Source organism: Peromyscus maniculatus, chromosome 1 (genome assembly GCF_049852395.1).
Source record: "Peromyscus maniculatus bairdii isolate BWxNUB_F1_BW_parent chromosome 1, HU_Pman_BW_mat_3.1, whole genome shotgun sequence".
Lineage (NCBI taxonomy): Eukaryota > Metazoa > Chordata > Mammalia > Rodentia > Cricetidae > Peromyscus > Peromyscus maniculatus.
Window position 1 is genome coordinate 79477549 of NC_134852.1, and position 23132 is coordinate 79500680.

At 48.5% G+C, this 23132-nt stretch overlaps 1 protein-coding gene across 2 annotated transcripts in view; it reads left to right on the top strand.

Annotated features, from left to right (window-relative positions):
- Igf1r (insulin like growth factor 1 receptor) overlaps positions 1 to 23132 on the top strand; it is a 300024-nt gene that overhangs the window by 245731 nt on the left and 31161 nt on the right. For both annotated transcript variants that reach the window (XM_006984420.4, XM_076544807.1), the window contains 8 exons: positions 37 to 275; positions 3328 to 3495; positions 3690 to 3894; positions 9254 to 9537; positions 11077 to 11213; positions 11701 to 11860; positions 19824 to 19926; positions 20621 to 20691. In XM_006984420.4, coding sequence (XP_006984482.2) covers positions 37 to 275; positions 3328 to 3495; positions 3690 to 3894; positions 9254 to 9537; positions 11077 to 11213; positions 11701 to 11860; positions 19824 to 19926; positions 20621 to 20691 — 1367 coding nt within the window. The remainder of the gene's footprint in view (positions 1 to 36; positions 276 to 3327; positions 3496 to 3689; positions 3895 to 9253; positions 9538 to 11076; positions 11214 to 11700; positions 11861 to 19823; positions 19927 to 20620; positions 20692 to 23132) is intronic.

Below are 23132 nucleotides of genomic sequence, written 5' to 3' on the forward strand. Positions count from 1 at the left end.
TTCAACATTCTCTGGCCTTCCTTGATTGTCTTTCAGACCCTTTAAAAATGTTACGGAATATGATGGGCAGGATGCCTGTGGCTCCAACAGCTGGAACATGGTGGATGTGGACTTACCTCCCAACAAGGAGGGGGAGCCTGGCATTTTACTGCATGGGCTGAAGCCCTGGACCCAGTATGCTGTCTATGTCAAGGCTGTGACCCTCACCATGGTGGAAAACGACCATATCCGTGGGGCCAAAAGTGAAATCTTGTACATTCGCACCAATGCTTCAGGTATCTGTGCACCAGACGAGCCCCACCCCCACCCCCTGACTTTTTATACGCCTGCTCCCCTTAGGTGGGCGTGGTATGGCCGTAGGGCTAGCAATGAGATGCCTGTTGTTGCTGCTTCACACTGTATTATGTTCTTCTCACCGCTAACCCCTTACTCAGTTCTCCCGAGCCGTTTTCTGGACTCAGTACCATCTTAAGCATCCATCTCTCTGCCCTGTGCTCATGAGCCCCTGTCCTCCAGGGTTGTAAGATGGTTTCTTTCTGAATGCCCAGGATGTAGCTCCCTGTGGCTGTTCTCATCGGTTTTAATACAGACTTCCCGGACCTAAAATGATGCTGACCTGTGCACCACCTGCCTCTAGCGGCTTACTGGTTTTCCATCTTTATTCTGTGGTCATCAGCCTATTCAGCAGGCAAATAAAGCCTAAAAAACTAGTAGGCTTAGCACATTGTGATATGCAAGTATGGACTATTGACTGATCCCTCCTCATCTTCTCTTCATGTGCTTAAGCTCTAGTTCCCCAACTGCAAAACCCAGAAATGGTAAAAGCAAACATGTATGTGAGCTTATATGCAAAGACAAGAGGTAGAAAGATATACTTCATTGTACAGATAATGACTCTCTTAATACATTTGGGTGGGTTCTTACAACGAAAACCCCATAAACTGAGTGGCTTACCAAGCAAAGAAACATACTTCTCACCATTCTAGAGGTTGGGAAGCCCAAGATCAAAGAGTTGGCATTTTGTGTCTAGTGTGAGCCGACTTCTTGGCTCGTAGAGATCTGTTTGATGTGTCCTCACATGCCCGAAGGAGTGCACACAGGAGTCTCTGACCTTCTTTTTGTTAGTGTTAATTCTGTTGATTAAAACTCCACCCTCATGACCTAATCACTTTGCAAAGCCCTAACACTCAAAGGCTAGGGTTTCCACAGAGTGATTTGTGGGGTAAGGAGCACACCCAGTCTACAGCATTGGTGAACACTTTGAGAACAGATTCCGTTACAGTGTGTGGAGTGTGTCATAAAGTACCACAGACTAGCACCAAGGAAGTATAAAAGGGCAGAGTGAGAGGTTTTAAAAATAACTTCGAGCTCATGCACCCCTACTTCTCCAACCCCCACCCTACTTTGGTGATCTCAAAAGCAGTCACAGACATGTTGCTGACCCTGAAGTCTTCATAGAAATGAATTTTTCCACAGGCTTCTAGTCCTGGGAATGGGTTGATTTAGTGGGATTTCAAGTGCAACAGAATACATTTTTCACCTTAAAATTTGGGAGTAACAATTTCCAGAGAGTCCTTGCAGCAGATTTGAGGGAGGGAAGTGGAATTTCTTCTTTCAGCAGATTCTTTAGAAATGTGATTCGTCTTCCTAAATATTAAACATTGCATTTTGGCCCCTGTCCTCACAAGCACTCAAGACTGGGTGACATCCTTGGTCCATTCTTTGCCTCTGCTTCATCTGGGAGACCTGTCATTGAAATCTCTAGGAATAAACGGTTTGAGAAATGCTTTTGGAAACCCTTAAGGGACCAGGCATCAAGAGGTTATATTTTCTTTGCAAAAGTTAGTATTAGTCCTGATGTCCCAACATGTTGTCCCGCAGCGGTTGTCAGTCTTGAGCATGTCGTATGTCCCAAAGTCCCAATTAGTTAGTTAGTCCTTTCTGTTGATGTGGTATATGACCAAAAACAACCTGGTGAGGAAAGGACTTGACCTCCATATCTGTATCACAGTCTGTCGTTAAGAAAGCCAGGGCAGGAACTTGAGCAGAGGCAGGAACCTTTGGAGAAGTGCTACTAACTTACTGGCTTGTTCCCCATGGCTTGTTCCCCATCCTCAGCCTGCTTTCTTACAGGACCCAGGACCACCAGCCCAGGAATGACACCACCCACAACGGGCTGGGTCCTCCCCATCAATCACTAATTAAGAAGAATGCCTTACAGGCCTGACTGTAGCTCTATCTTATTAAGGCATTTTCTCAATTGAGGTTCCCTCCTCTCAGATGACTATAGGTTGTGTCAGGTTGACATGAAACTAGCCAGCACAAGCTGTTTTCACCTTTCAGATTTTAACACCAGCCTGGTTGGACCTCATGCCTTTAAGAGTCATACCATGATCCTATTTCTTCTTGCACTTTGGGAATTGCCAAAATCTGTGCACTTGTGCTCGCTTTCGCGCTCTCGCTCGCTCTCGCTCTCTCTCTCTCTCTCTCTCTCTCTCTCTCTCTCTCTCTCTCTCCTGTGTGTGTGTGTGTGTGTGTGTGTGTGTGTGTGTGTGTGTGTGTGGTAGGGGTGGGGAGTACTTTGGCTGGGGCATTGATTTTGCTATGGGAACTCTTCTGAGGACATGGCAGTGATCCTGGGTGTTTGAGTCAATTCTGCTTTTTGAGTTTAGGCATCAGTAGTAAGCAAGCTTCAGTCGGATTATTGAACTCCTCTTGCTGGTAACAGAGGACTCCGTAAACTCAGAGCTCCTGTGTACTGGTTTCCAGGACCCCGGCTTAGCCTTCGCACACAAGCCTGCCACTTCACACACAAGCCTGCCACAGGATCTGGGATTCCATGTCCCTTGTTTCACCATTTGCTTCATCCAGGTGCAGGCACACACGCCACCCCACACGCTTTCCAGCTCCTCCTCCCACTTTCCATTTTGTTTCCTGGTCATTTTTATCTGAGATTCAAATTTGCAATCACAGATCAAGTCCTGTGGAGTCCACTTTGCCATTTGCTAAAACACACTGGAGAGTGGCAGCCGTCATCGGTGAATTAACTGGAGATGTTTAAAGTCCCCTCTAACCCTGGCTGTGCTCTCGGGGTCTCTGCAGTCCCGGCTCCGTGAGCCGTGTGTGTTTGCACAGAGATTATCTGAGAACAGATGCGCTGAAGAGAAGGCCGCCATTCCAGTTAATACTCTTTGAAAACAAGGCTCAGCTTCATTTTGTGTTCTGCCTGGCCTGTCAAACGTGCAGCTTCCCTTTGGTTTGCATCGAGTCCCTGATAACCTCGGGCCCTGCTCTGTTTCCTGAAATGCCCTGTGTTCTTCTTTCCAGTTCCTTCCATTCCCCTAGACGTGCTTTCAGCGTCCAACTCTTCTTCCCAGCTGATTGTGAAGTGGAACCCCCCGACCCTGCCCAACGGTAACCTGAGTTACTACATTGTGAGGTGGCAGCGGCAGCCACAGGACGGCTACCTGTACCGGCACAACTACTGTTCCAAAGGTGAGCTGGGCCGCCGCCGGCGGCGGGTGCCACTGGCCTTATCTGTCGTCAGAGAGAACCCGGGTGCCCCGTTAGAAGCCTGTCATGTGCCAGGCCTGTGTCTCGGCGCTGCAGACCAGCCCCCTCGCCCACTCACAGTGCTCACAAGCACGTGGTCCGTGGCTTTCATCCCCACTCTGTTCTTTCCCGAGTAGACAAAATCCCCATCAGAAAGTACGCCGACGGTACGATTGACGTGGAAGAGGTGACAGAGAATCCCAAGACAGAAGTGTGTGGTGGTGATAAAGGGCCTTGCTGTGCCTGTCCAAAGACGGAAGCCGAGAAGCAGGCCGAGAAGGAAGAGGCTGAGTACCGCAAAGTCTTTGAGAATTTCCTTCACAATTCCATCTTCGTGCCCAGGTGAGTGTCCCCTTGGAAGTGCTACCTTTGGTGCTGTTCGGGAGTGCCCTCACTTCATTTCCCACTGTGTGGTCGGGGCCCAGCGTGGCACCCACCTAGAGGGAGCAAGAGAAGAGGATAGCCGTGTGGTCGGCAGAGCTCCTGCAAGAGGCTGGCCCTGAAGGAAGGGCTCCTGTCACGGGAGGAGGTGCAGGTGTATGAATGAGCATTGCATAACCTCAGCCACATCACCTCCCTCAGAGAGCAGATGGGGTCATCTTCACCAGGCACGGAGTGAGTCACTTGACTGTCCTCGCAGAAACCAGTCCAGGGAAAAGCTGAGGTTTGGGCCCATCGCTCCCCCCCTCTTCTGTCCATTGACTCCCTCAGCCTGGCTGAGCAGGGGTGATTCGAGTGGGAGCTGGAATCAGAGTCAGTTTTAAAATAGACCCAGCTCCAAGACACAGCCCCGTGCTCGATGTATCGGTTACCGTCCGGTGCCCTAAGTAGCAGGGATCACTGTCCCCAGCATCCCCTCTGCCCCTGTGTTTCCCTCGGTGTCTGCCCAGTAAAATTGCAAATGGAAAGAGGGACCCGTGAGACGGCTCCGTGGGTAAAGGCATCCGCTGCTGAGCCTGAACACCTGAGTTCGGTCCTCAGCACCCACGTGGTGGAAGGAGAGCGCTGACTCCCACAGGGTGGCCTTTGACCTTTGACCTCTACCCTCATGCTGGAGGTTGGGGGGGGAGAGAAGGAAATGAATTTAATTTTTCCCTTAATAGAAGAAAGGAAAGGTTCAGTAGCAGCACTAGAAACAAACTCAGTTGCACATGAGTAGATGGATAGATAAAACAATGGTGGTATAACCATTCAGTGGAATGCTAGTTAGCTATGAAACAGAAAGAAATTCTGACTAGTGATAAAGCACGCACAAGCCCTGAAAACTCCATCAAAAATGCTAGACAGTAAAGAACAAATACTGTGTGGTTTTATGTATATGAAATATATAGAATAGACCTATGGCAGATTAGAGCTTCCTGGGGGGTAAGAGCAGGGTGGAGCGGAAACAGGTGATCCTTTTTTAGTGGGTAGAGTTCCTATTTAAAGCAGCTGTCTTTTGGAAGCAGTGACAGTGGCCGTACATTTTTACCGTGGTCAAATGTCATTAAATTGCATACTTAAAATAGTCAAAAGCCTGTGTTATAGATGGCTTTTTAATTTCGTGATTTACTTTCTGGCAGTTAACGTGATGAGCCCAGTAGTTGTGTTTGTTCTTCAGCATACATGCTGCCTAAGCAAACACACCCCGGTAGGAGGTTAAGACCAGAGGAGCCAGTGCTATCTGGGAAGGAGATTAAGGAGATGACCCTGGGCTCTCCTCCCGAAAGGTTCTACGCAACCTTGGAGGCTGAAAACTGCTTGGACAGCCGGACTCAGACCAGTGAGGTGCCCACCCCAGTCCCCATGGTACCCAGGCTGCCTGCAGTTCTCTGGCCTTGTCCCCTCCCCCTGAGGTTCCCCCCAAGACTTGAGCGGCTGTTTATCTGGCTGCTCATAGTGTCTTTCTTGGGTTATATCAACAAATGGATTTTAAAATGACTGCCTTGATATTTGTGAAATAGTCAGAGAGAGCCATCTTACTCTGAAGAGTCAATAGAGCAGAAAATAAAGGCCTGGTAGCTCTGGAGGTTCCTGTCCTTTTGAGAATAGAATTCCTGGCTCCTTGGCTGCTTTTTTCCCCGTCCCTCTCCTCTCACAGTTAAAATTACTAGAGTTTCTCATGCCCCATAGCAGGCTGTGCCCTCCGCTCTGTCCCCCGGGCTCAGCTCCTGTTGGCTGGAAGGCTGCTGGACCACTGTTGAAGTCAACTTTGTGGGTCAGGATACAGTGCTGTTTTTTCACTCATGTTCCCTGTGTACCGAATGTGTTTCCTTGAATTTGAAAACCTGGAGACAGGAGAGAAATCAAAAGGTGTTTAAAAACTGGACGCAGTGACTTCTCTGCCCTAATTAATTTACCGTCTGTCTGAGTCTTGGGTCTTGGACCTACATACTCCAACATCAAACCTCTTCCCCTTCAGTGGGTTGTCTATGTGGGCCAAACCAACACTCAGCTAGAAAGAGTTCCTGTAACCACAGGAATGCCCAGGTATAGTGTCCCAAGACTATAGGAGGCCAAGCAGGAAGTCCTCCCCTATCCCAACACTGTACTGGGTGCCAGTCAAATCCAGGACTTATTCACCTTACACATGCTATGTGTGAGACCAGCTCCCTCTTACTCCCCCAGGGTTCTCTTGAGCAGGGAGAAATGAGGAATTTGTAGATAGAAGTATAGAGGAGGGAGACAGACAGAAACACGGGATAGCCTCGGGAGGGTCTGGGTCTGAACCCACCAGCCCCTTCTGTCTCTACTAAAGGGCTTTTTAAAGGAATGCCAAGGGGTGGAGCAAAAGACCTCCCCCTGCACAGCACGTGCAGACCATCCCAGACACCTGATGACCATGCACGTGGTCAAGCCATCCCCCTAATGCAGCCATGCTGTATAGAGCAAGCTCAGATCTCACTAGAAAACCTTTATGGCCCCCACAAGGCTAGGCACTGCCAGAGGTTCAGGTTGTGAGTGAGGATTACTAGTTTTTCGTTGATGCTAACAAGTTATCTGATGCTTGGTGGTGTGCACAGCCCAACAGTTTAAAGATAGAGGAGCACAGAGCCACCATGTGCTCTACTCTGATGAAGGCGGCCTTGGCTGGCAGAGCATCATGCAGAAGTGCTTGTGAGAAGGAGAGAGCGCAAGGCAGACAGGAAGCTGGGAAGAAGGGGAGAGCTTAGTTTTGCTTTTACGACACCTTCTGTTTAGACCAGCACGAAACCCTTTTTATAACACCACCCAGTCACATCAGGATCTCCTGAGAGGCCCATTCCTCCGTGTAGCTGCCACACTGCTGACCAAGCATCCAACAGCCCAACATAAGAACCAAGGGAGGACACAGCATGGCAGAAAGCCCCTCCCGTTTAGTTGTGTTGAAATGACATCACCTTTGCTACTGATGTTGTTATCATTAGCTGCGGAACTTCAGGTTAAGTGACGGGGCAGCAGAGCTCTGGTTGACCTACATGCTACTCAAGTATTTGTACTCTCAGCCAGATCCTGCGTGCTGAATGCCGTCACCCTGTCACACCGCAGCCTGACTTCTCCGTCCTAAAACAAGCCCAGCGTGTAGATATGGGTCACCACACCTGGCTATTAGGGTTTTTTGGTTCAGTTTGATTGTTTTTGGTTTCCGCCTCCTACCAAGGCATAGATCTGGCATCCATACAGGTTCTATCAAGGTCCCTGTCAAGGAGCACCCTAGGTGACAGGAATGAGTTGTGAAGTCTGTTGTTGTTGCACAACTGAACTACCTAAAGCCTGTTCTAGGCACAGTTTATTTGGGCGCCAAAGGCAAGTCAGTCAGATGGAGTCCGTCCGCAGTGCCCGGCTCTGCTCGAGTGTTGATAGTAGAATGGAAGCTAGTGTTGACTAAGTTGATTCCTCAACTTGGGATTTGGTAAGTGGCTTTCATTGGCCGCTGTCTTTAATTTTCAAGTCACATAGTTTGTGTGACTAAGATGTTGACAGATGTTAAGAAGGACAAGTTTTTCCAATAGCAGTAGGTTATTTCATGAAGTGAGGAAAGTGTACTGTTCGTCACCCCATTCGGAATGTAGCTGTTGACCGACCTGGGCCACTGTTTACATCATCCTCAGTCTTCTGCTGCCTATATTGCCTCCCTCCCTGGTCCATTATGCAACCTGCAGAAGTGTGGTGTGTACAAATAAGTAGACTGCTGAGTATGCTTGGTACTGTAACCCGGTTTGTTGGGGGTGGGCCCAAGGCAGGGAGTGGGCCTAGTATCATTTTTCAATAAACCCAATGCAAGCAGCCTTTTACATGTAGGCACGAGTTTGTGTTGTGCCGGTCTTGAAAGGGAGGCAGGAAATGTAATGTTCTGATGTCTCCCTAGCTCCTCCCCCCGGAAAGTAGTTCTTGTGTCTTCCCTTCCAGGAAGGTAGGTGATTTGTTGATCGGTTGGTTCTCAGGGTGTGGACACGGTAGACTAGTACTTCTTTCTCCGGCATTATGGAAACAAATGCCCGTTCCTGACTTTGGAGATGGGCCCCCTGCGTGGGCAGTGTATGTCCTTGTAGTGGGGCCTGCCGTGTCAACACACGGCACAGAACTGTGGCTTTGATAGCAGATCCTTCAGCTGAGCAGACTTTCCCCTGGCTCTCGACCTCACTCTTCCATGTTGGCTTAGGGGACATCCATAGGCCTGGGGCGTGGCTTCCGAGGCCCCTCCCTCTGTATGTGGCCGGCTGCTCCTCTCTGCGGGAGGACGGGGCGCTCCTGCAGAGATTGGTGAGCTCCACACTCTGGGCTCTTCTTTCTCTCGCACTCTTCATGATCTTACCAGATGGACTGCATCCCACCTGTTGCCGCCGTCCCTTGCCCTGTCCCAGGCAGTGCAGAGGGAGCCTCAGCACCCAGCCTTCCCACCATCCACCCGCAGCTAGCCCGAGCGAGGGTTGTGTGTGCCTCCTGGGGGTGCTTGTCTAGTGTCGTATACTCATTTTCTCAGTTCTTAACCATGTTGGAAGCCTGATTGTAAGGTGTCTGGAGGCAGAGGGAGCCCCCAGTCATCTGTTCCTGCTGTCTTCCTGTTGTTTCTCAAGCCCCCACAAGTCAGTAGCAGAGACTCCACTCCCTTCACAGGCAGGATGGTGGGAGGCCACAGGTCCCCACTGCTAACGGAGAAGCGAAGCGAGGCTTGGTGGACCTCCAAGTAGCCATGACGCATGCTAGGGAGTGCAGGCCTCCAGCAGTAGGAACCCTTGTTGCTCGGGAAAAGCCCTGGGGTTTAGGTACTTGGTAGCTGCTCAAGCTAGGCCATCTTCGTTTCAGAGATGATCAAGGATGCTACTACGATCGGCCTTTGGGTCCCTTCTGCCTTGTGTGCTTTAGGCCTAAGCTACCTCACCTTTCCCGTAGTCAGTCTTACATGAGGCCGGTTGGCTTGTCCTGTTCAGTGCTCCGTCGTCATGGCGGACCAAGGAGCACTGTCAGTTGGGCGACACAGACGATGCCTGACTAAGAATGGCTGGTGCATTGTTTCCCAGTCAGGCTTGTGGGTGGAGCTGTGAGTGTGTGGATGTTTCTGAGGGTGCCGCAGAGAATGTATGATGGGTCATGAAGAAGAAGGAAATCCCCTTGTGTTTTTGGTTCTTAGCCAGGGAGCCTGAAGAGTTTTGTTTATTTCAAGGTTAGCATTTTCCATCTTGGCCACAGGAAAGACAAAGAAAGCCGACGCACTTACCAGCCGATCTTCTCTTCCTTGCAGACCCGAGAGGAGGCGGAGAGACGTCATGCAAGTGGCCAACAGCACCATGTCTAGCCGGAGCCGGAACACCACGGTAGCTGACACCTACAACATCACAGACCCGGAGGAACTGGAGACGGAGTACCCTTTCTTCGAGAGCCGAGTGGATGACAAGGAGAGGACGGTCATCTCCAACCTGCGGCCTTTCACCTTGTACCGCATCGACATCCACAGCTGCAATCACGAGGCCGAGAAGCTGGGCTGCAGCGCCTCCAACTTCGTCTTTGCGCGAACGATGCCCGCAGGTACGGCACGCTACAGCCTGGGGGGGGGGGGGGGACTGACAGCCCGAGTGACGGCCCTTCGCTTCAGTCCTACGAATGTGTGGTCATTGGTCCACAGCCTTGTCCACCAGGCGCCAGCAAGAGAGCATGTTCCCAGCGCCAGCTCCCATCCCAGGCTCACCAAAGAAAGTCTTGACCGGCCCCCCGCTCCTGCTTGGTTCACATGGTGCATTCACTTAGCCCTGTGCCCTTCTGTACACAGCTGAGTGACTTAGCTTCCATCACTACCACAAAATACCTGAGAGAATCATCTTACCGGGAGGAAAGGCTTATCTGGGGATCGGTGTTTTGGGAATTCCAGGCCGGAGGCACTTTTGGGCTCGCAGGGAAGCAGCACTTTGTATTGTCGGCAGGGGATGGTAAAGGAGATCTATTCCCCTCGTGGCAGCCATGGAGAGGAGAGGGCGAAGGCTGCTTCAGTGGCAGCTCCCCGATGCCCTGACTCCCATCAGTGAGGCCCCATCTCCTAAAGGGCCTCCCTTCTCTCAGGAGCGCCAAGGGCTGGAGACCAAGTACGCAGGGCCTTCCAAGCACACACCACAGACCTACGAGGACACTCGAGGGCCCAACGAAAGCAGCTGCCTCGATCCAGAGGAAGCGATCCTCGTGGTCCCCCACAGCAGCCGGTGGTCCTCCTCCTTAGCCCCCTCTCCCCTTAGAGGCTAGACACTGCCTGTCACCCAGACCACCACCCACCTGTCACTGAAGCTGGGCACAGTCCCACTCCTCATTTCCAGAGGAGGGAAGAGCAAAGGATGATGGGAACTGGGGAAGGAGGAGCTTCTAAAACTGGCCCTGGCACTCACATGCGACCCTCAGCCTACTGTGCCTCCGTTTCCCGGTCCTCCTAGAAGAGAGAGAGAACAGCTTACCTCCCATGGCCTTTCTCAGCTGTTACGCTGAACGGCGTTGCTTCGCTGCCTGGGTTTCCGAAGTGAGGCCGGCAGTAGCTGGGAGAGACGATGGCAGGAATGGCCTCCTTGCTCTTGGCCCAGGTCTCCTGGCAGCTGCCTCCAAGGCCAGCCTTGTGAGTGGCTCCTCCCGTATGGGAGCCGCAGTGGCCGTGAGGATGTGGGCTGTAGAGAGTCTGTGCCAGAGCTGGAGGCTCAGCACACTGAAGCTCGCCGCTCTCCTTCAGGGCTGCTGTGTATGAAGGGTTGATTTTTTTCTTTCTTTAGATAGGAGAAATGGACCTGGAGAAGGTAACTTAGGAGTCAGGAGTGTTTTCTTGTACTCAGTCAACGGGTTTTTTTTCTGGTGGCAGTAGGTCAAAAGGGAGGTGCTGTGGCATCTTGAGATGACAGCAGGCCCCGAACATGTCCATTCCCTAATCCTCCACCTTGTGCTAGCAGCCATCTTAGGAGGACCCCCACAATGTCCCTGTGCAGAGTCCTGCATGTACATGAGTTAGGGGAAGAGTCTTTCTCAATTAGCCCACCATTTGTCATCCTTTCTGGAGACCTAAACCTTATTTTTCTGCTTGTTTACATCCTTATGCAGAAGGAGCAGATGACATTCCTGGACCAGTGACCTGGGAGCCAAGACCTGAGAACTCCATCTTTTTAAAGTGGCCTGAACCTGAGAACCCCAATGGATTGATTCTGATGTATGAAATAAAGTACGGATCGCAAGTGGAGGTAAGGCTGGGACTGTGGCCTGCTCCTGCGTGTGTTTCGGCACTGAGATCACAAGTTATCTCATGTCACTCACTGCTCTGCTGGTTCCCTCAATAGACGGCACAAAGGTGGTCAGTCAGTGAGGATCAGAGTCTTCCCAGAAATCCAGGCTCTGTGGAGTAGCAACCACAGTGTTAGGAGCTGGCTGTACTTCACCTATAAACAATTTCTTTGTAGATGGGCCTTGTGCCACAGACTAGACACATCTTGATAACTTCTTACTCCTCTGGAGGTCTGTTCAAATACAAACATGACTGATTATAGAGTTTTCTGCGTGCCCCCTGAGGACTACCTTTACAGATGTAATTTCTTCCTCTATATTGATGACCTGGACGATGGCTAGGCAGATGTTGGGCAGCTGGAGTTACCAGCATGGTGAATTGAGCTAGCAGGTGTCAGACTTCGCTCACACTGGTAGGAAATTAACACTTATGTTCCATTTCCGTAGGATCAGCGGGAATGTGTGTCCAGACAGGACTACAGGAAGTATGGAGGGGCCAAGCTTAACCGGCTAAACCCAGGGAACTACACAGCCCGGATTCAAGCCACTTCTCTCTCTGGCAATGGGTCATGGACGGATCCTGTGTTCTTCTATGTACCAGCCAAGAGTAAGTCTTTTTTTTTTTTTTTTTTTTTTTTTTGTTGGTTTTTTTCGAGACAGGGTTTCTCTGTGTAGCTTTGCGCCTTTCCTGGAGCTCACTTGGTAGCCCAGGCTGGCCTCGAACTCACAGAGATCTGCCTGGCTCTGCCTCCCGAGTGCTGGGATTAAAGGCGTGCGCCACCAACACCCGGCAAGAGTAAGTCTTAGAAGGGAGAGGCATGGTAAAACTCAAACCTGGCTGTAGATGTAACGGTCTTATTAAATAAGAATCACAGAGCCAAATGCAGAGTTAAAAGCCCAAGAGGTCAGAGCAGTAGCTAAGAGCTGAGTCTAAAACCAACTGCCTTCTTACTCTTCACTGCCGCTGCTGTCCTTCCCCTGAGAAAGAGACCTACTTCCTGTGTATCTGTCTTTTTATTGACTTTCTGTTCTGCCTTCTCATTGGTTGTAAACCCAACCACATGACCTCCTCATCATTGCCTGTCTGTACAGACCTCCAGGTCTTCTGTGGTTGGTATTGAGATTAAAGGCATGTGTCTCCATGCTGGCTGTGTCCTTGAACACACAGAGATCTGCCTGTCATGTGACTGGGATTAAAGGTGTGTGCTACCACTGCCAGACTTCTGCTATGGCTTGCTATTAGCTCTGACCCCCAGGTAACTTTATTAACATACAAATAAAATCACATTTCAGCACAAATAAAATATCACCATACCTGGCTGGGCCAGAGCTGGGCTTCTGAAGTTGTCTGCTTTTCTGTTAGAACAGAGCTGGCCAGGTTGAGGAGATGGCTTATCAGGGAAAAGTACCTGCTTGAGGAGCTAAGTGCAGATCCTCCACATCAAAACCAGGAGCGGTGGTGTGCTTCTGGAACCTCACTGTTCAGTGGATTGACAGTAAAGCTCGTGCAGCTTGCTAGCCGCCAGTCCAGCCCATTGGTGAGCTCTGGGTTCAGCGAGAGACCTTGTCTTGAAGAAACGAGGTGGCAAGCCAGAAAGGAACACATTTGACATTTACTTATTTTTGGTGTGCTTGGGCGCACACACACACATACACACACATACACTCACACCAGAGCTGGGCAGGTTTTAGACAGTGTCACACTAAGGAACCAGTGTGTTATCTGGAATCTCAGCCTGGGAAGATGCTAAGCCTTGGGTCCTTATCTCATGTGACCAGCCAGAAGAGGGTAGAGCAACCTCTGGGGAGCTAGAAGATAACTTTGCTTTCACCCTGACTCATGTGTAGAGGCATTTTGCAAAGCGTTGAGTGGAACATTCCGTCTCCTGCCTAGTCAGTGAAGCTGGCTAAGGCTCAGAGCCAACGCTCAGAATCACAAGGCAAAAGAAACCCAGGGATCATCTGGTCTGTCTGCTCTAGAGCAGACATCTGCAGGACAGCATCCCAGGCAGAGGCATTCTCCTCCCCGCATCTGTACAATGGTTAAAAAACAGATGTACTCTTCATCCACCGATATACGTGGAAAGATAATACATTCGGTATTTTGCACAGAGACTGGTGGATAGTGTTACCAGTTTCATTCAAACCCATGAGAAGACAGGGTCCTTAGAAGGCTTTTCTATGTGACGATTTCAGGTGCAAAACTAAGTGTTGTGAAATGTTTAAATACAAGAGCTGCATATTTGCTTTGACCGTGAAAATTTAGACTTTTGTTTGGTGAAATTTTGTACATAGTCCATTTTTACATGTCTTCCTGGAAACCAAATTTTTTTAGATTATTTCATATTTGTAATATATAAACAAATAATCCAGTAGGATCAAATATGAATTCCTTTTGCACCCCACCAAAATCTCAGCTCAGCTTTGGTTAGTGGCTAGAATCTTGGGTCAGGGGATTGTTGTTTCCTAGTGTCTGCATCCCTACTGGTCTTCTCCGGATTCTTGATTCAAACAAGGTCTCAACAGATCCAGCAATCCCCATCCCAAAGAAATAGTCAGTTCTGTCAAAAAGTTATGTACTCTTGCAATAAGCAAACAATGGAAATAACCTAAGTATCCACCAGCCAATGAGTGGGTGACTAATGTGGTGCATGTTCATAGCAGAGTGTACATCCATTAACAGAAGGAAATCTTGATGTTTGCAACAACACAGGACCATGAAGGGCCTTACAGTAGATGAAATAAGCCAGATGCAGAAAGGTAAATACCACATGACCTCGCTTACATGTAAAGTAAATCTAAAAGGGGGGACTTGCAGACAGTCCCACAGGTTACCTAGGGGACTTAACTTAGGGGGTGTTGGTCAAAGGATACACAATTTCAGGTAGATAGAAGGAATAAATTCGATGAATTGTAACATGCTATAGTTTATAAAGCAGCCTTGAATACTGCAAAGTGTTAATTCCCCGTAAAAATGGTAACCATGTGAGTTGATGCTTATGTTAACTAAGTCAGTGTACACATGCTTCAAAACTAATGTTGTGCATGGTAAGTATGTATGTATAACATACATAATTTTAAGTGAGTTAAAACTCTGATGGTCCACCTAGTTGGTTCCAGGTGTTGAAAGATACACTTGAAAATCCTCCTAGTGACAAGTAACAAAAGGACAGAGGTGAATAGAATTATAAACAGTAAGCTAAGGTTCTGTGTTCCTGCTGCTGCTGCTGCTGCTGGGCCTAGAGTTAGGTGTTTTAAGAGTAATGAGATAGAGAATTCTGTCAGTTATGATCTGAATTTCCTCATTTATTCCAGGAAGCCTAGTCTTCACCAGTTAGCTTATGTGCTAACTCTCGTTGTGATGTCGCAGTAGCTCTCTCTCTCCACTGTGATGTTGCAGTAGCGCTCTCTCGCGCTCTCGCTCTCTCTCTCTCTCTCTCTCTCTCTCTCTCTCTCTCTCTCTCTCTCCATTGTGATGTTGCAGTAGCTCTCTCTCTCTCCACTGTGATGTTCCAGTAGCTCCCTCTCCTCTGTGATGTTGCAGTAGCTCTCTCTCTCTCTCTCTCTCTCTCTCTCTCTCTCTCTCTCTCTCTCTCTCTCCCTCCCTCCCTCCCTCTCTCTCTCTCTCTCTCTCTCTCTCTCTCTCTCTCTCTCTCTCTCTTGTGATGTTCCAGTAGCTCTCTCTCTCCACTGTGATGTTGCAGTAGCTCTGTCTCTCTCTCCATTGTGATGTTACGGTAGCTCTCTCTCCATAGTGATTTTGCAGTAGTTCTCCATTGTGACAAAACACTGAGATAATCAGAGGGAGAGAAGATCTGTTTTGGCTCACGGTTCCAGAGGCTGTAGTCAGTTGGCTCTGTTGCATTTGGTCTGTGCTCAGACAAAACATCACAAGCAAGAAGTCCATGATGACACAAAGCAGTTTACCTCCAAAAGTGAGAAAGGGGCCAGGTTTCACAGTTCTCTCAAAGGACACCTACCTTCAAAAGACCTAACTTCCTTCCCCTAAGGCCCACCTCCTGAGGTTGCCACTACCTCCCAGTAGTGCCCTGGGCTGGCGAGCAAGCCCTAAACATCCAAGCCTTTGGGGGACATTTGCCCTCTTACCACAGTACACTATGCTGCCACCCCAACACTGGAGCCCTGCTATTTCTGCAAGTCTGTCCCGGGCTTGGTCATAGTCCCCCCAACCCTTCTCCACCCTTCCGCTTATCCCAGGGTGCACAGCCTAGGTCTATTTGGTTGTGTTCTCCGAAGTGGCAGTGTTAGCTTCTGGAGCTGAGTGAGCCTGGCTTTCCTTAGGAGAGAGCGAGCAAGCTTGTAGCTGCCTTTGCCGGTGCTTGTAACATTGAGCCCGGGACACCACTGGGGAATCTCAGAAGCCCTCTGATGGGCTTTCTCCATGGAAGCTGGCAGACCTGACATGGAAGCTTGCTACCTTTCTTTACTGCTGGCAAGTTTTCCTGGGTTCCAGCAAGACTCTGCTGCTGTGGTTTAGTGTGTTTTCCCTGTGTGTAATCCTCAGAGGAGGGGTGCCCTGAAAACTCTGACCACCCGCTGTTTTTAAGGAACTCTGTGTGCTTGAATTCTATTACATTCCTCCTTAGCCTTCTCCCCTCCGGATTAAGCATTCTCAGGTCTTCCAGCCTTTTCTTCAGGACCAGTTGCATAGACAATTATCTAGCAGTTTTGTTCTTCTGGTTGCGTTCCAGTTTCTCTCTGTCCCTGTTGAGATGGGAGGCTCAGAAAGAACACAGCGCAGCCTGACCGGTGGTATCAGTAATACAAAACCAAGAACTGTCGAGGGGAAAAGAAAAGCTGTGAGCTCCTCATCTCGCAGGGACACCTTTGAATTGGAAGGTGCCGAACCTCATTCATTTTGAAAGATACTGGATTAAAAAACAAATTTAATTTGAAAAATGAATTCAGCTTTTGTAATAGTTCAAGAGTAAATAGATTTTTAGAAATGTACTAACCTTTGGTGAGTGACTTATAGTCCATGAAGATGTCTCCACTGAGTGCCCAGCTCCTTTCCAAGCAGACATTTCTATTTTTTTATTTACTGTTACTGTGTGTGCAATGTGCGCTTGTGGGCTTTTTTGCCATGATACACATGGAGAGGTCAGAAGACAGCTTTAAGGAGTTGGTCCTCTTCTGCCTTTCAGTGGGTTCTGGGGATTGAACTCAGGCTTTCAGAGTGACCCAGCAAGTGCTTTTACCCACAAAGCCATCCCATCAGCCTTGGTATAGACACATCTGCTTGGGTGTCCATTAGTTACTACAGGCTTCTTATAAACAAACCTGAAATCCAGAATGCTGCCATCGAAATACCCTTCACATTCCTTATCAGTGTTCCATTGGTTGGTCAGATAAGAACTCAACTTCTCTCCAGCCACTAATTCTGTTTGTTTTTCCATTGTAACTGAGGGCTTACGGATTCTCTCTGATACATATCTGGAATCCGGCCTCTCTGTTGCTGTGCTTACCCCCATGAGCTCGGACCTCCTTGTTCTTGTGTTGGGGCTCTTCTGAGCAAGGACTGCAGGAGGGCCAGGCTCTCACTTGAGAACTCAACTTGCCGTTGGCCAATGCAGCCCCGGGGAAAGTTAGGTCAGCTCTCTGGTCTTCCTCATAGAAGAGGATTTTTTCCTGGCTCTGAATTAAGCCATCCACAACATACCCAGGGAGAATGGTATATTCCCCTAACTCCTCCTAAACCTGGGAATGCACAGGGTCCCCCAGTCTGTCCTCACACACACCCATTTCCCCAATACATGAATCTGATCAGCTTGCTTCTGGCCTTAAAGGAGTTTACTGATGCTTTTGTGTGTGTGTATGGTTTTTTTTTTTTAATTTTTAATGTTTTAGTTTCAGTTTTTGAGAATTTCTTACATGAGTACTCTATTTACATCATCTCCACCCATTCCTCTCCCCCAACTCCTCCTATGTCCCCCTCCCTCTCAAACACGTGACCACTTTAATTATTGTTGTTACACAGCACGCACATATATATTTACATATATTAATACAGCTTGCCAAGCTCATTTAGTGTTAATTTGTATGTATGTGTGTGTAGGGCTGACCCCTTGGTATTGGATAACCTATCAGGGAGCCTGTTGCCTGGAAAAAACTGATTCTCTTTCTCCTAGCATTGCCTGTATGTAGCTTTTCATCTAGTAGGTGGGGTCTGATTTCCCCCAGCCTAGTAAGCATGGCAGCTGGTGGTGTCATTGTGCAGGTCTTGTTTAGGTAACTGTGTCGTTGAGATTTCCTGTATGCTGCTTTCCTGTCTAGAAAAGGTACCATCTCCGCAGACACCCTAGTGATCTGTCTCTCAGACTCTTTTTTTCAAATTTATTTTATAATTTAATTTAATTTTACATATCAGCCACGGATTCCCCTGTCCTCCCTCCTCCAGCAGCCCCCCGAATCCTCCCCCCAGCCCACCCCCATTCCCATCTCCTCCAGGGCAAGGACTCCCCTGGGGATTCAGCTCAGCCTGGTAGATTCAATCGAGGCAGGTCCAGTCACCTCCTCCCTTTGCCCAGGCTGAGCAAAGAAAACAGGACCCTAAGAAAGACACAGGGATGGCCCAACGACAGAGAAATGGATGAGATCTACATGAGCAAACTGGACATGAAGGTGGGGGGGGGGGTAATGAAGGGCAAGGGTCGAGGGAAAGAGAGCTTCGGGGAGCGGGAGATCCCAGCTGGACCAAGAACAGAGAGGGAGAACAAGGAAAAAGAGACCATGATTAATGTAGACCCCATGGGAATAGGAAGAAGCAAAGTGCTAGAGAGGTCCGCAGAAATCCACAAAGATACCTCCACAATAGACTACTGGCAATGGTCGAGAGAAAGCCCAAACTGACCTACTCTGGTGATCGGATGGCCAAACACCCTAACTGTCATGCCAGAACTCTCATCCAATGACTGATGGAAGCGGATGCAGAGATCCACGGCCAGAAAGAGGAGGGATTGTATGAGCGAGAATTGTTGAGACCATGATTGGAAAAAGCACAGGGACAAATAGCCAAACTAGTGGAAACACGTGAACTATGAACCAATAGCTAAGGAGCCCCCAACTGGATCAGGCCCTCTGGATAAGTGAGACAGTCGATTAGCTTGCATGGTTTGGGAGGCCCCCAGGCAATGGGACCGGGACCTGTCTGTCCTCAGTGCATGTGCTGGCTGTCTCTCAGACTCTTACCACCCACTTTGCTGGAGTGTTCCATGAGCCTTCATTAGAGGGGTTGTGGTGTCTCACTTGGAAATGGGTACCCCACGGTCCGTTGTTCTGCGTTTTGAACAGGTGTAGTTTTCTCTAATGCTCTCCATCTGCAGAAAAAAAAAGAAGCAGCTTCTTTGAGGACTGCAAGCTGCACTTCTGTGGGTATAAGTATTTAGAATGCGGTTAGAAAGTATACCGGTTTAGGGAAGGAGTAGTAGGGTTCTTCTCCAAGGTTCATGACCTCATTGGTCACAGAGAGTAGCTGGGTTTACAGTATCAGGCAAGAATTTCCTCCCGTTGAGTAGACCCCAAGTCCAGTTACCCAGCTGTTGGTTACCCTAAGATGTGAGTGCCACTGTTGGACACTCAGGGATATCTTGATGCCCTGGTCATTGTTGTGGATCGTTCATAGGCTTTATTGCTGGGTCGCTCACTCCTCTTAATCTGCAAAATGGAATGGAAACCACTGACCTTGAACCAAACCCCTTCCTCAGCTGCCTTCCATCGGTTGCCATCTCTCTGTATGAGAGGCTGTTTACCTGAGGGAAAGCAAACATTTCTCCCTCAAGACTCTGGCTAAAGGGCTTTTCCTGAAGGGACATCCCTTGTCTTCCCCGTGTCCTCTTTTTCTCATGCGTTCCTGCCCAGGGTATATTCACATTTCTCCACCTCTGCATACTGAGTATCATCTCAGTGTAGGGGGCAGGGGTGGTGGTGAGCAAGCTGTCCATGGAACTTTCTTTTTTTTTTTTTTTTTTTTTTTTTTTTTTTTTTTTTTTTTTTTTTTTTTTTTTTTTTTTTTTGGTTTTTCGAGACAGGGTTTCTCTGTGTAGCTTTGCGCCTTTCCTGGTACTCACTTGGTAGCCCAGGCTGGCCTCGAACTCACAGAGATCCGCCTGGCTCTGCCTCCCGAGTGCTGGGATTAAAGGCGTGCGCCACCACCGCCCGGCCCATGGAACTTTCTTAAAGATCAGCGTAACACGAGCAGTTAGTGTGTGTGTAAGAGCCTGTTCATTTTACTCCAGCAAATGTATGCACTTGGACGAAACTACCTACAAAAATCACTTGCCTTCAGGCCATCATTTGTGAGCTGTTTCAGAATACAGAGTACTTAAAAGAAGTATATACTTCAGTCTTTATTTATTTACCTGTTTCTCCGAACAATTCAGTTTGTTTGCTGGGCTAGTCCTGATACTACCTTGAAGATTCCTAGTGTGTGTTGGGGGAATAAAGACTTTTTCAGAAATGGTTTTTATCAAACTTCCAACCGTAGATAAAAACAACAAGCCAAGCCAATTATTCACCAGCTGACACCTTCTTGTTTCTTCTTGTTTCTGCAGCGACATATGAGAATTTCATGCATCTGATCATTGCTCTGCCGGTCGCCATCCTGCTGATTGTGGGGGGCCTGGTAATCATGCTGTATGTCTTCCATAGAAAGAGGTGAGTGTCTGGGCCAGCAGAAGGTGGTAGTTGTAGCCAGCTGGTTTGATAATTTGAACTTGACCATAGATCATCTATGGGGCGCGGGGATACTGTGTAGACTGGACAACCTGAATTCCTAGACAGACATTCTCCAGAGGCAAAAAAAAAAAAAAAAAAAAAAAGCATTTCCTAATGATTAATGGCAGGAAAGGGGGGGTTGTTTCTTTCTCAGGACCCATCTTCCCCTTGTTTGGTTTTTCGAGACAAGGTTTCTTTGTGTAGTCCTGGCTGTCCTGAAACTCGCTTTGTAGACCAGGCTGGCCTCGAACTCACAGAGATCCGCCTGCCTCTGTCTCCCGGGTGCTGGGATTAAAGATGTGCACCACCACCGATGTTTTGGCTGTTTTGGCACACAGATTGCTGGCTTGTGAAGAGCTTCTCCAAGCACGCCAGTTCAGCCCTCCCATCGAGTGAGCCTTGTTATTTCCATGAAGCAAAGAAACAAACGTTCCTTTAAAAGCTCTAATCTGAGGCCACCAAAGCAGCTGAGGGTCTGAATCAGGAGTGCAGATAAGGGTCCCGTTAGCCGTGAGCATGCTTTCCTTCTCTTTCTCAAGATAAGTCATGAATCAGGAAGGGAAAAAAAGATGAAAGCTTTCACAGCAATGTATAGAGATGGGGTTGTTGACCTGAATTTCATCTTTTTTGACAGAAATAACAGCAGGTTGGGCAATGGAGTGCTGTATGCCTCTGTGAACCCTGAGTATTTCAGCGCCGCTGATGGTAAGGATCCTGACCAGGGTGGGGGAATATGAGAGCCGTCGGGTGTCATGAATTGGATAAAAGCTTTGCATAATTTTGAAGTGATCTGCCTTTGATAGCATTTCCTTTTTGTCTTTTAATAACATTTTTAGCACTCAGTGACTTTGTCAAAAATTCTGGGACTCTGAGATGCCCCAGTGAAAACCAGGCTGTAGAGATGCATATGGATGGACTAGTAATCGGTTCACTTGGTTGCTTGAAATCCTACAGCAGAGTGAAAGAAACACTAATTACTGTCGTCTGTTGAAGGCCGTGCTGCCGCTGACCAGGCAGTTCTGAGTGGTTGTTCCCTGGCCAGTAAGCACTGTGTAGCTATGTATGATCTCGGAATCCCTCTGTTCTTATGTCCTGATTGGGGTCATACAGCTACCCCCCATTTATATTCCCCTTGGCAATAACTAATGAAAGTCACTTAATTACTGACTTGGAACCTGGTTGTGCCTAGTGGTTATTTTTTCTTTTGTCTTTTTAACTGTCTCTTTTTTACCTAGTGTTCAACTTGAGACGTTTTAGGTAAGTTGGGAAGGATTCCTGTAATGCAGTCCTTAAGTTGGGGGCCTTTCCGGAAACCATCCCATTTTCCTCTCTAAGTCCCTGTAGTGTTTCTCATGCCTGTCTAGATGCAGGCCAGGAAAGAATGTCTGAGAAGGACTTGATCAGGCTCACACAGCTGAACAGTGGGAAGTCAGGGCGAGGGGGCATCCCCAGCCCTTCCCTGAATCCTGATGGTGTGATGTGACTATGAGGTTGTCGGGGCACAGAGGGAGGCTGGCCACAGGAGGGGTAGACCAGGTCCGCAGTGAATACACAGGGCGTGAGCTCGGTGGAGTATCTTCAGGAGAAGTATTTCTTGCTGCCTTCTTGCTGCCGAAGTGTAAGTAGATGTGCAGGAGAAAAGAAATAGGATTGTTCTGATTGGGTATCCTGCTCAAATATAAAAAACAGAGAAGTGCTTGGGTAATTTAAAAGCACTGTGTAAATATGTATGGTTTTCCTTGCATATGTTTATGTCTATAAAGCATAGAAAATACCCTAGGAGGGCCTGCACCACCCTTAAGAGCATAGTTACTTGTGGAAAAGATCTTTCTCCTTTAAAAATAAACAGAGCAGGTTTGACTGTGTAACTTAGGACATTTGCCTCATGTCCGCAACCCTTTACTCCGTTATACGGGCTGTCCTCAAACCGCTGGCTCCAGTGACACGCACACCCATCTCAGTCTCCTAAGTAGCCAGCACCGCGCTGCCATGGTGTCCAGGCCAACGACTGCTTCTGTAAAAGAGAAAAGGGAGGTGGAGTTAGAGAAATAGTCTTTCCTTCCTTCAAAACAAAGCAAGAACAGACTTGTCGCCACCCAGGCCAACAGGTGAGAACCCTGTCACCTCATCTGAACTTGATTTATTTGGCCTTTTGACAAGCCCCGCCCAAGCGGTTTTCCTCAAAGAACTACAGAGTGACATTGCAGCTCGAAGGTGTTTAAAGACTTCTCTCTCCCGAAGCTAATCTGCATGTCACTGTTGTCAGGAGCGCACTGAGAATCCCCTACAGGAAAGCACTGATAACATTGTACGCACTGATGAACCACTCCGGCTGGTGACGCTGAGGTACGCAGGCTAAAGTCAGCTGCTGGATTGAATTTAGAAGGAGGTTTGAAGGCATTAACTTCAGGGGCCTCCCAAAGAATGGATGTGATTGGCTTTAACTCCATGTTCTCTAGCAAGCCACATAGTTAATTCCTGTTAAAAGCTAGCCTGGATCCTTGGAGATAATAAATGGAGACAGTGACCCCCATCCTTACTTAGAGATAGTGTATAAAGACCTTATTTCGGCCGGGCGTTGGTGGCGCACGCCTTTAATCCCAGCACTCGGGAGGCAGAGCCAGGCGGATCTCTGTGAGTTCGAGGCCAGCCTGGGCTACCAAGTGAGCTCCAGGAAAGGCGCAAAGCTACACAGAGAAACCCTGTCTCGAAAAACCAAAAAAAAAAAAAAAAAAGACCTTATTTCCTCTGCTCTCCTAAGCAAGATCAACCTCTGCAGAGTCACAAGCTGTCAGAGTCCGATGGCGGACAGAACCCTAGTTGAGAAATTACCAGATGCGTATGGGCCATGAAATACAAAAATGTGCGTAGGAGCCAGGTATAATGACATATACCTGTAACCCAAGAGCTGGGGAGATGGAGGCGGCAAAACTGTAAATTCAAGGCCAACCTGGATTACATAGCAAATTCTAGTTGAGCCTGAACTACGTGGTGGTTCATAGGAATAAATGACTAAATAGATAAGTAGATGTTTTAGTCAATGTTCTGCTGCTGTGAAGAGACACCACGACACAGTAACTCTTACAAGGAAGACAATTAATTGGGGTTTACAGTTTCAGAGGTTTAGTCCGTTACTGTCATGGTGG